Raw genomic sequence first — 12,138 nt, 5'->3', positions numbered from 1 at the left:
GCTTGGCCACTTTTCACCACCGGCCGAGTGACGGGTCACATGTGAGGACCGTGGGAGTCAGCCTCGAGGAGGAGTTCGCTCTTCAACTCGGACAAAAATGAGCAACAATCACACCGTTTATTCAAAATGGCCGACTTCCTGCTGGGCCCCGGCCTGCTCCTCCAGGTTTGGTGGATGTCGGTGAAACTTCCTGCGGGGGCCAAGAGGTGTGGTGCCTTGCTGCGTTGCGTTGGACGGCGCTGTGCGGTTCTGTCCGATCCAGCCCGGTGGTGTGTGTGGCGGTGCCGGTGGCGGCGGCGGCGGCGGCAGCAGCGGTGGCGGCGGTGGCGGCGGCGCTGAATACCCGGGCAGGACGGGGTAATGGCTCTGGAATAGCGCTCGTGGCCGATCCGGCTTTCACGGCCAGCGTGTTTCCCAGCGCCGCAAATACACCTCAAATGTTTTGGCCCGCCATTCAATTCCCCAAAATGATTTTCCTTACAGGGTGAACGCTCGGCTGAGGCCACTTTAGAAAGACAGAATTTGAAATAGGGCACCACATGTCAAAAGAGGGAGCAAATAGTTTGTCTTTGTGGCGGTGACAGTTGTGTGGATTTTCATCTGAATAAATGCGGCCTGTGCTGGCGCATTCACTGATTCTCCAGCCAAAACACATATTGTGTTTGACTTGCACGTTAATAGAGGCTGCCTCACTGTGCCAAGCAGCTGCATATTAGGACCTATTACGTGATTTCATAGCTCTTAGAAAATTGCTCCTATTCACAACGAAACGGCTGGGGGTGGGGCAGCGGGACCTGGGAGGGGGGGGGCGCGAGCGGGGGAGTGGGAGGACAGGAGAAAAAGCCCCCAACACACAATCATGCCTTTTCAATTGGCGATGGCAAGGTTGATGACAACATGACCATTGTGTTATAATGATAACACCACAAAGGCATCTGCCCCCCTCATCAAGGCTTCACAGCGGCTGCAGATACAATTTAATTCACTGCTCCGTTGGCGGCGCTGATACCATTATGCAGCACGTCGGCACAGGGGTAATCACTGTCTTTCCTGAGAGGAGGATGAAAAAAGACAGGCACAAAAAGGGGGGGATGACGGGGGGGACGGGATGGAGTGATGATGATGGGGAGGCCCAAACTTACAATTAAGACTGCCAATTCTGACGTGCCGGCGCCCCGTGTGGACTCATACACTTTCAACACTTCCAGCTCTGTTTATTTACCATGGCTACCAGTAATTATAATTAACATGTCATTTAGTTCAAGGCGTCCTTCCGTAGGCTGCTGAGTGTGGCCGCGGCATTATGGAGGCAGGCAGAGGTTGGGGATGAAAATCGGCAGCTAAGTGCTATTGAGTGACTGATGCGGAGGGCGCCAGAGGAGCGTGGATATCGCTCTGCATTGGCGTTCATCAACTTCTTAATTAGGTGTCACCGGGGGGAAGGAATTGCCCACAGCAATGGCACTAATGCTTAATTTCTCCCTCGCTCCACCACAATGTTTAATTAGTTAAGTGGCAGGGCATTCTTCAGGGGCGTTCTTCCTCTGCTGAGGTGTGATTGCGGCTTTAAACAACATCGCGCTTTGTGATTCGGTCTTTTTTTCCTCATTACCTGGGTTTTGTTAGAGCGTCCTGCTAATCAATATTCCTCATGTCAACAATGGATCAAATGAAGGAAAGTTTGTGCTGCAGGACTCATCAGGACGCATTCAGCCCTGTCTGGGCCGGGCGCCGGACCCTCCGGATGGAAGCGCCGTGCGCTGCCGGCCGGGCGCCGCGCGGCACACAAACACATTTAGAGCCCAGCTGGTCAGCGCTGCAGCTTTTAGCTTCATTCCTCTGGAGCTGCTGGATGAAACGCAACTTTGATGCACATGTGAAAAAAGAGAAAAGCTTCTTACTTATTCATCAGGCAGCGGCACCGCGGAGCCGTCTGATTGGCTCCTGAAGGAATCTGAATCAGCTGAAGACGATGACCTCCAGCACACTGACAACATGAGTCCAGAGACACAAGACTGACGGGACTGACCCTACAGCGCTCATCTGGACCCCAGAGACTCTGGAGACCACCACAGAACCGAGGACGGGTCTCCACCACCAGGAGGACAAATCTGTCCTCTGTTCAGGCAGTCTGATCCAGAACCGTCTATCAGCAGAACCCTGATCCAGAACCGTCCATCAGCAGAACCCTGATCCAGAACCGTCCATCAGCATAAACCTGATCCAGAACCGTCCATCAGCAGAACCCTGATCCAGAACCGTCCATCAGCAGAACCCTGATCCAGAACCGTCCATCAGCAGAAACCTGGGTAACACTTTATTTGAAGCCCCCCTGTTTAACACATTATAAGTACAATAAAGCATTATAATGCCATTATAACACGTGTAGCTATAGTTATAAACACTCATAGATGATCACAATGCCAGGAGCTAACCCTAACCCTATGCTGTATAGAGGGTTATAAAGCATTGTGATCATTTATGAGTGTTTATAACTACTTATAATGTGTTACACCGGGTGCTTAAAGTGTTACCGAAACCTGATCCAGAACCTACCATCCAGCAGAAACCTGATCCAGAACCGTCCATGAGCAGACCTCTGCAGTCTGGGAGAAGGCCCAGTTCTGGTAGGGCACCATCAGAGGCAGGAACCTCCATCCTGCTCTCTCCAGCAGCAGTGACTGATTGTTGTGGATTTGGATCTGCAGTGTGTGAATCCTGAAACCAGACCGGCTCAGAACCGTGTCAGGGTTCAGGTCTTCATTCTGTTCCGACCCTCTGCTCTGTTTCCTAGGATCAGGCTGTTCTGCCCTGCAGCCAGACTCGCCCCTCTGCTGCATATTTAACAATATATCATCCTTTCTTCCAGCCACAGCCCTGAAATAATAATCTACAATTCATTAAACATGAAAACTGTTTGAGTTTACAGGCTATGAGTGAATGAATTGAGCTGATTGTCGTATTTATTTTCATGTTTTTCTGTTGGCGCTCTCAGGTTTACACCGTTTGTCAGCTTGTGTGGATGAAAACCCTCCATCCGCCGCCTCTCCTCCGCAGCCCTGTTGTTGTGACACTAACTCAGCGAGTATTAAGGCAAATGTTTCCCTTCACCCAGGGTTAAGTGCAACATCACATGTTCTGTATGATCCCGAACAAAGGGCCCACATTCACTCCGCATATATTCAGTGTATATTCCACTTTTATTGGCAGTCTTGCGCTCTGCACTTCTTCCCCACATGTATTCAGTCTATACTTAATACACGTTGGCCATGGCGGATGGAAATAAAAAGGTAGGGAAATTATCTGAATAAAAGATACATTGGGAAAAACATTTAGTTCACTTCCTTTTAAATTCAAATCATAATGGTGTACGTAGGTCATTCATCATTGAGGCTACTCAGATAGCTCACACAATAGCAAACAGAAATATACTTCAGTGTCAAGTGTTAGGGCACTCTTATCTCAATTAACGTCGCAATGAAATGAAAAGTCACAGGTATGCACCCACTCATTTAGAAAATCCTAATCATGGTCTTTGTTTCCTTGATGGCATTTTCATCGGGCTGAATGGCCATGAGTTGACTTTTTAAGTTCGCATTGACATGAATGCAGTCATTCAGTCCAATTTTACAGGCTGCTTTTAATATTTCATTAACATTGTCACATCAATGAAGGCTACTGACTAGTGGGTTCCTTTTGCGCAGGATTGGAAGATCAGCATGCGTGGCTTTCTTTCCAAATTCAGCACTGGCAAAATTGTGTTACCTTGTATTTCCTACAACAATATTGGGAAACGTTTGTCCTTAGAGCCAAGACAGCGTGCCGCCGCCGTGACGAGCACATCCATTCAAGTGCTGTGCTTCAACATCATTTTCAGATATTTGGAGGTATTATGTGAGCGTTCCTACTCTCCCAGCATTCTAACCTAATTTCAGCAAGTGTTGTGTCTATGTTTTATGTGAATGGGTTTATTATAGCTGCAGGCGTGAAGTCTGTGGGTTTACATGTCGAGTTCCGACGCTGCCTCTGTTTCACCCGGTAGGACTAACAGAATCTAGCTACAGTTAAAATGGTTAAGAAGACTCCCAACACCTCCTGATGGCCCCTCCCATCATGCTCCACAGCTTCCTGCCAGATCTGAGTCCTATTATGAACGAAATAAGATTGTGCTCCAGAGAGAAAGCGCCTTCTGGCATATTTCTTGTTACTTTCTTCATATTCAGAAGACAAACCCATGTCTGTCGTGTCACTGAGGAGGAAACTTCTCTTTGGCTTTGATTATTCCGTGATGCTCCTGTTTCTTCAATAACTCAATCCTACAGAGATACTAGAGCACTATTCAGTAGAAAGGAGCGAGGAAGCAGCTGTGGAAGACAAATGGAGGCCATGCCAGTCAGACGCCATGGCAAGCACATAATCCAGAATCTCTAGAAAACACCAGTTCAGAAAAGTCATGTGGAGCTTCATCTGATCTTTCATCATTCTGCTTTGTGGTGTTCAATCAACCATCAGCTTGGACAGATAACCAGTTATTTAGTAAATCAGCTGAACATTCCAAAGAACACAACATACCTAAACCATGCCACCCAAACTTAGCTAAGCTACTGAAACAAACCAAACACAATCTAACCAACTGATAAAACCAACTAAACTGACATACCACACCATCCCACGCAAACTTCATTAAGCAAATGAAACAAAGCAATCCACACAACCAACCCACCAACCCAACCAAACCAACCTGAACCCAACCCAACCTGACCAAAAGACCAAACCAACCCAAGTAAACCCAGCCAAATCAACCAAAACCAACCCAACCCAACTAGACCAAACTGAACCCAACCCAACCTGACCAAAAGACCAAACCAACCCAAGTAAACCCAGCCAAATCCAACCAAAACCAATCAAAACCCACTTAACCAGACCAACCTGAACCCAACCCAACCTAACCAAAAGACCAAACCAACCCAACCCAGTCAGACTCAACCAACTGACCTAACTGACCCAACCCAACTTAACCTAACCAATTAACTTAATAACCAAATGAAACCTAACCAACTTAACCAATTCAACCAAACTCAACCAACTTAACAAACCATCTAAGCAACCCAACCAAACCCACTTCCCCCAACCAATCCGGACAACACAGTATATCTAAATCACCTCACTCCAACCCACCCCTTCATATCCCACCTGAATGGAGGCAGCCCAACCCACACAACTAGCCTAGTCCCTCCCACCGAGCCAATCACAATCTCAAATAACCAAGCAACCCATTCCCTAACCGACACTGACATCATAACAAAGCCACTCCATCCCTTCTATACTCTCCTTAAATTCAGTTCACCTGACTAGAAACCAATAATTGGCCCCGAGCAGCAGGTCCTGAATGCTACACGAGTTTTTAAAGGTTAGCAGTTTTCATAGAGAAGGACGAGGTGTTTTCCATCCAAAAAGTCCAGATATGAGTCCTCACATGGACATGTGACGAGCTGAAGGTGTTCAAAACCAGAGATGAGGAACAGAAACTGAACGGAGGAGGAGCAACTAATCCTTAAAATACAACGAACAACAGTATAAAATATAGAGATGAATTGACAACACAAATAAATAACAGATCTGAGTCTGTGAACACTAGGTGTCGCCTGTGAGTCAGGGTTTGAGATGTCTGCTTGTGTGTGAGGCGGTTTGAGACGCAGAACGTCCCCCACCAGGACCCTGGGACAGCAGTACTCCGGAGACGAGACACCAGACCAACGTCCTCTCTGCTCTGTCTGTCTGCAGTGTCTCAGATGGTCATCGAGGAGGTCAGCGCCATCCAGGAGGACCTGGAGCTGGAGCGCATGTGCAGAGAGAGCGCCGAAGCCCTGGCCTCACAGGTAGCCTGAACTCTTCATCCCGACAAGAGCAGGAGGACGGTAATGCTGTCCAACATGTTGACAAGCAGAGACATGCTGAAAGACAGACTCATACTAACAACCGTCCCTTTTTTTCACACACACTGAAATAAAAGAATTGCAAGATGTATTGATTTGGAACAAGCCTGACTAGACAAATACAATCTCCTTAAAGCAGCTATTTAAGACGGCGCTCCGGTTGGTGTATTTCCATAACCGTCTCCCCTCCACTTTTTCTTTTCTTTCTTTTCTTTTCTTTTTTTTTTTTTTTTTTTTGTATTTGGCAATCAAAGGCACTCTGTGGTCCTTTAGCGCCGCTGCTGTCCCCCTATCTTAGTGTCTGAAATTGCATTGGATCCTTTTGATTCAGAGCACACTTTTTGGAGTCCTTGCTAAAATGTGAGTTGTGATGGAGAGTGGGGGAGCTGGCACATAGTGATTTCCAAGCCCACTGGCGCTGAGCTTATCACTGTAATCATTTCTCATTCAATTTCGGGACAAAAGCCCTCGCAGTCCACCTGGTTGGACCAGATTCTGGGCAGTGGGAGACTGAGGGAGAATTATGGTGAAGGTCGACTTTTAGGCCTTTTTTCTCCCCGCCGCTCGGCCTTCAGCCCTCCTCTCTGCCGCCGCTTGTTTTTCATCCTCCATTTTTCAGGGCTGACAAGTAAAATTTTTACTGGCCCACATGACCAGAAGATATCAAGGCTGGTTTTCAAGAAGAAAAAAAAATCATTTTACATTCTCTGAAGGTCAAACAGCTTTACAGCCTTTAACAAGCCGCAAATGGCACTACTAATATTAATTATCATTAAAGTCCCACTTGATGCTGTGCTCTGCTGAATGTCTGCTATGACTCCATAATTGATGACAGACGAAGCAGAGCCGCGGTGGAGTTCAGGGTTTTCGGTCCGTCGTCAGAGAGAGGGTTCTCTGAACTGTTCCTGAAGCAGCTGGAGAGAAAGGAACCGAGGCACTACTGTCTGAACAGCAGGACCACGTCCAGGTCCCCGCCATGAAGACATGATCGGACCAATCAATAATCAATGAAGACTGACTGCTTCTAGCCTCCCTTTGATTTTATTTATTACTAGTTTAACGTCCGGGTGATGAGGATCAGCCAGAACGAGGAGGTCCAGCGGCGGGTCCTGTGAGCCGAGTCCGTCCTCTGCTGGATTCGGCCTGGTCCTCCTTGAGAATCAGAGCTGAGGAGGCGGTTGTTGGCTTGGATCCTGAATCAGCAGCTCGCTCCGCGGGGGGCCGGCACGCTGATGGGTCTTGATTAGCCACGTCTCACACTCTGACAACACTAAAAGCGCCACATTCGCTGGCCAGTCATCCATAAGCTCGGCAGGCGGAGGCAGAGGCGGTACATTTCAGCGGTACTGACCTTTCAGCGGCGCTCTATCGCTCCTTTACATTTAAATCACATCCAGTGTGCGCGGGCGGCGTCCTCGGAGGATCACACTCTCTGACATCTATTAATTTCTCTGTATGACGGTAATTTAGCACGCTTAATATTCCCAAGGCCGCTCTGAAAGGAGCTAAAGTTGGGAGCAATTCCTTAACTCGTCAACATTTGGAGTGAAAAGCGGCCGGGTTCAGAGCGGCGGGATGAGGCTCCGATGCTTAATGTTTTTGTGTTGATGTGTGATCAAGGTAAGCTGAAAGGCTGTGACTTTGTAATTGCGGCCTCCGGAGAGCGCAGCCCGATGCTATCTCAGCCTTGATTCATCTGAGTATGTAATTTTATACAAACATCTCTCGCCAATTGTAGATTATTATCAGAAGAATGTGATTCCATGTTATGTATTGTTGATTGCATTTGAGGGAAAAAAAGATGCAGTCAGAAGGGTGTCATCAAAAGATGGAATTGCTGCAATCTGCTCCCACCAGGATGCCATTAATAAATGTTTCCTTTATGGCTCGCCTTTTCTATTTCCTGTCCTTTCTCTCTCTCTTCAGGCACTTTTCTTCCTGCAGATAGCATCAAGAAGCATGAATAATTGGCATCCATCTCCGTCCCACAGCTCCATCCATGTTTTTACTTAGTGCTGCGCTCCTTAATTGGTACATATGGCCGGCGTGACGTCTGGCGGCGAGCCGCCGGAGCGGCCATTGTGCGGCTCCGGTGTGTGTGTTGCACACAGGCGGATCATTTCTGAGGATTTCAGAGAGAAACGTGTGTGTGGAGTGATAATCACAGAAAAACACACTGATGCAAATACATCCAAAAACTGTGATTACATCCCGGAGGAAGACTCCGGGCCGCTCTTCATCTGCCGCTGCTCTAATGATGTCTGGCTTCACACCTTGTCATCGCGTCTGCATACGTCTCGGCCCGCCATCACGGCTGATTGCAGGGCCGGGGCGAAGAGCCAATCAGACAGCATCTCATCTGCCCTCCACACACACACACACACACACACACACACACACACACACACACACACACACACACACACACACACACACCTCCGTCCAGGATTCAGGATGAAGACGCGGTCAGATGATTCTCTGATGTCCTGTAATGTCATGTTGAGGGACGGAGAGACAGCATCACAATACAAGACGAGTCTGTGTCCTCTGAGTCTGTCCTGAGTCTGTCCTGAGTGTGTCCTCTGAGTGTGTCCTCTGAGTGTGTCCTCTGAGTCTGTCCTGAGTGTGTCCTCTGAGTGTGTCCTCTGAGTCTGTCCTGAGTCTGTCCTGAGTGTGTCCTCTGAGTGTGTCCTCTGAGTCTGTCCTGAGTGTGTCCTGAGTGTGTCCTCTGAGTGTGTCCTCTGAGTCTGTCCTGAGTGTGTCCTCTGAGTGTGTCCTCTGAGTGTGTCCTGAGTGTGTCCTCTGAGTGTGTCCTCTGAGTGTGTCCTCTGCAGGACCTTGTGAAGGACATTGCATTTTGTGTTTTGTGCAGCTGAACCGTCAGAACCGTTCTCTGAAGAGGAAGAGCATGATGCTGCTGTCCCACCTCAGCCCAGAGACCCTCACCGCCATCGACCTGGAGGACGAGGACGGGGACGGGGACGAGGAGGCGGCCTGCCTCTCCCCGCAGTGCCACGCCACCGTCTCAGGTACCTGGAATCAGACGGCTTCAGGGTGGAACTTCTCCTGAAACAGTTCCTGCTGGCAGCGTTCCAAGTCTCTGGTCACTTTGACCAAAAGGTCCCAGTGCAGCGGTCCCCATCAGTCCCCATCCCCGTCCCCAGTGCAGCGGTCCCCATCAGTCCCCATCCCCGTCCCCAGTGCAGCGGTCCCCATCAGTCCCCATCCCCGTCCCCAGTGCAGCGGTCCCCATCAGTCCCCATCCCCGTCCCCTGTGCAGCGGTCCCCATCAGTCCTCATCCCCGTCCCCAGTGCAGTGGTCCCCATCAGTCCCCATCCCCGTCCCCAGTGCAGCGGTCCCCATCAGTCCTCATCCCCGTCCCCAGTGCAGTGGTCCCCATCAGTCCCCATCCCCGTCCCCTGTGCAGCGGTCCCCATCAGTCCTCATCCCCGTCCCCAGTGCAGTGGTCCCCATCAGTCCCCATCCCCGTCCCCAGTGCAGTGGTCCCCATCAGTCCCCATCCCCGTCCCCAGTGCAGTGGTCCCCATCAGTCCCCAGTGCAGCGGTCCCCATCAGTCCCCATCCCCGTCCCCAGTGCAGCGGTCCCCATCAGTCCCCATCCCCGTCCCCAGTGCAGCGGTCCCCATCAGTCCCCATCCCCGTCCCCAGTGCAGCGGTCCCCATCAGTCCCCATCCCCGTCCCCAGTGCAGCGGTCCCCATCAGTCCCCATCCCCGTCCCCAGTGCAGCGGTCCCCATCAGTCCCCATCCCCGTCCCCAGTGCAGCGGTCCCCATCAGTCCCCATCCCCGTCCCCAGTGCAGCGGACCCCATCAGTCCCCATCCCCGTCCCCAGTGCAGCGGACCCTGTCTCCAGGGCTCTGGTTCCACACAGAACGGAGGACTCCTTTGTCCACCTGCAGTGTTTTTACTTCTGGTGAGCAGATGGGGGTCACCATGGGGACCAGAAAGGAGGACTCAGGGTTTCCAGTCTTCTTGATTGTGGATTTAACAGCTCTTCTCTCACAAAGTGGACACTTAGTTGAGCGAGGCTTCATCTGGACTCCTGGTCCTGGACAACATTCCTGACACGCTGGTCTGTTCCAGTCTCCAGAGTGGCAGGTTCTGACTGACAGGACTAAGACAGGACTGAGATCTAACAGGAACAGGACAGAGACCAGACCAGGGACCAGGACAGAGACCAGACCAGGGACCAGGACAGACACCAGGACAGAGACCAGGACAGAGACCAGACCAGGGACCAGGACAGAGACCAGGACAGAGACCAGACCAGGGACCAGGACAGAGACCAGGACAGAGACCAGACCAGGGACCAGGACAGAGACCAGGACAGAGACCAGACCAGGGACCAGGACAGACACCAGGACAGAGACCAGGACAGAGACCAGACCAGGGACCAGGACAGAGACCAGGACAGAGACCAGACCAGGGACCAGGACAGAGACCAGACCAGGGACCAGGACAGACACCAGGACAGAGACCAGACCAGGGACCAGGACAGAGACCAGGACAGAGACCAGACCAGGGACCAGGACAGAGACCAGGACAGAGACCAGACCAGGGACCAGACCAGGGACCAGGACAGAGACCAGACCAGGGACCAGATCAGGGACCAGACCAGGGACCAGGACAGAGACTAGACCAGGGACCAGGACAGAGACCAGACCAGGGACCAGGACAGAGACCAGGACAGAGACCAGACCAGGGACCAGGACAGAGATGGAGAAAGGTGTTTTTTATTAGTGCTGGGCAACAATTAAATTTCTTAATCGCGGTTAATGAAGGCGTTAACGGGCCCAGCCCTGGTTCTTATAGAAACTCACTTGATAGTCTCCGGGATTTCAGAGATGGAGGGAAGGTGGGGTATGGTCTGGACCTTTTCAGAAGACCTGGATCCAGTCTGGGTTCTACAGTCATGTCCTCCATGGAGGACACTATCAGGCAACAGAGGAACCAAACATCTCCCAGCAGGCTCATCAGCAGCTCTTTCAGTCCTGTGTGTGATACACACTCCAGCCTCAGCTGCAGGGGCGACCCACCGTCCGTCCAGCAGGACCGTGTCCGTCAGTCAGTGATGGACGCCGGTCTCCTGTTTGGCTCAGCCTCTGAGGAGTATGATCAGTATTACCACTCCTCGCTCAGGCCGACATGAAGGCAGGATTCAGGGAGACTCGACTGAAACCTTCATGTGGAGACCAGGATCAGGAGGATCAGGAGGTTCTTCAGGAGTTTCTGTCAAGCTGTGGAACCTGTGGAATTCAGAGTGTTTTCAATGAAGTGGTGGAGATTCACACACACACACACACACACACACACACACACACACACACACACACACACACACACACACACACACACACCTCAGGGCCCAGCAGAGAGTTTAATCTGCTGATATCTGCTCAAATAATGTCCCAACGTCTCCATGATACGCTGCTCAAGGAGCGGGTAAAGCACCGGGGCTCCGGTCCACCTGCCGATGTTTCGAATTAACTGGTGTCTGTGTTAACTTGTGACCAACAGATGTTGAAACCGACTGAAACTTGTAGTGGTTCTAGTGAACGTCGTTTTTCTACAGTTACTGTAAATTCATCAGTTTAGAGTCTTTGGTGAGTCTTATTATAACATCAGCTCTTTCCAGCATGCGGCCATCACTCGTTAACACGGGAACCACTTGATCCATAACACCGGCTGGGCGGTCGCTAGTAGTCTGCTACCAGCTCTTTTTCTGAGCTAGGTCTGAGTGAAGGCCATCCTCTCAGTGTTTATATGAACCTTTTACAATCCACTCCGCCTACAGTCCGATTACACGGGGCCATGGAAACATGGAAACATGGAAACATGGCTCCAGTCTCTGCAGGGTGAAGAGTCTGCAGAGAGGAGTGTGACACTCTGAACGGTGAGGACTTTATGGAGTGAATCAGTCAGAGCTCACATTAACACACAGTACCGACTGCCTCGTCACAGTTTGGCAATAATCCTGAACCAGTGGTTTCTGTGTGTGTGTGTGTGAGCGTGCATGCGTGTGTGTGTGTGTTGCATATGCATGAGGCCTGCCGTGCGTTCCTCCAGATGTTCAGTGTGTGTGAAAGCGAGCGCGGCGGGCGGCTCGTCAGCGATGCTGCCTCGGGGAAATGTCCCGGTCACTTCCTGTAGCCAGCCAGTAATTATACCTCGGGTGATAA

General features: G+C 50.7%; 1 protein-coding gene across 1 annotated transcript in view; it reads left to right on the top strand.

The window, feature by feature from the left end:
- Positions 1-12,138, top strand: part of shtn1 (shootin 1) — a 34,881-nt gene that overhangs the window by 7,676 nt on the left and 15,067 nt on the right. The window contains exons 4-5 of the mRNA XM_030106517.1: positions 5,785-5,879; positions 8,809-8,965. Of these exons, the coding sequence (XP_029962377.1) occupies positions 5,785-5,879; positions 8,809-8,965 (252 nt within the window). The remainder of the gene's footprint in view (positions 1-5,784; positions 5,880-8,808; positions 8,966-12,138) is intronic.

This window comes from Salarias fasciatus, chromosome 13, assembly GCF_902148845.1.
Source record: "Salarias fasciatus chromosome 13, fSalaFa1.1, whole genome shotgun sequence".
Lineage (NCBI taxonomy): Eukaryota > Metazoa > Chordata > Actinopteri > Blenniiformes > Blenniidae > Salarias > Salarias fasciatus.
This window is presented reverse-complemented; position numbering and strand designations above follow the sequence as displayed.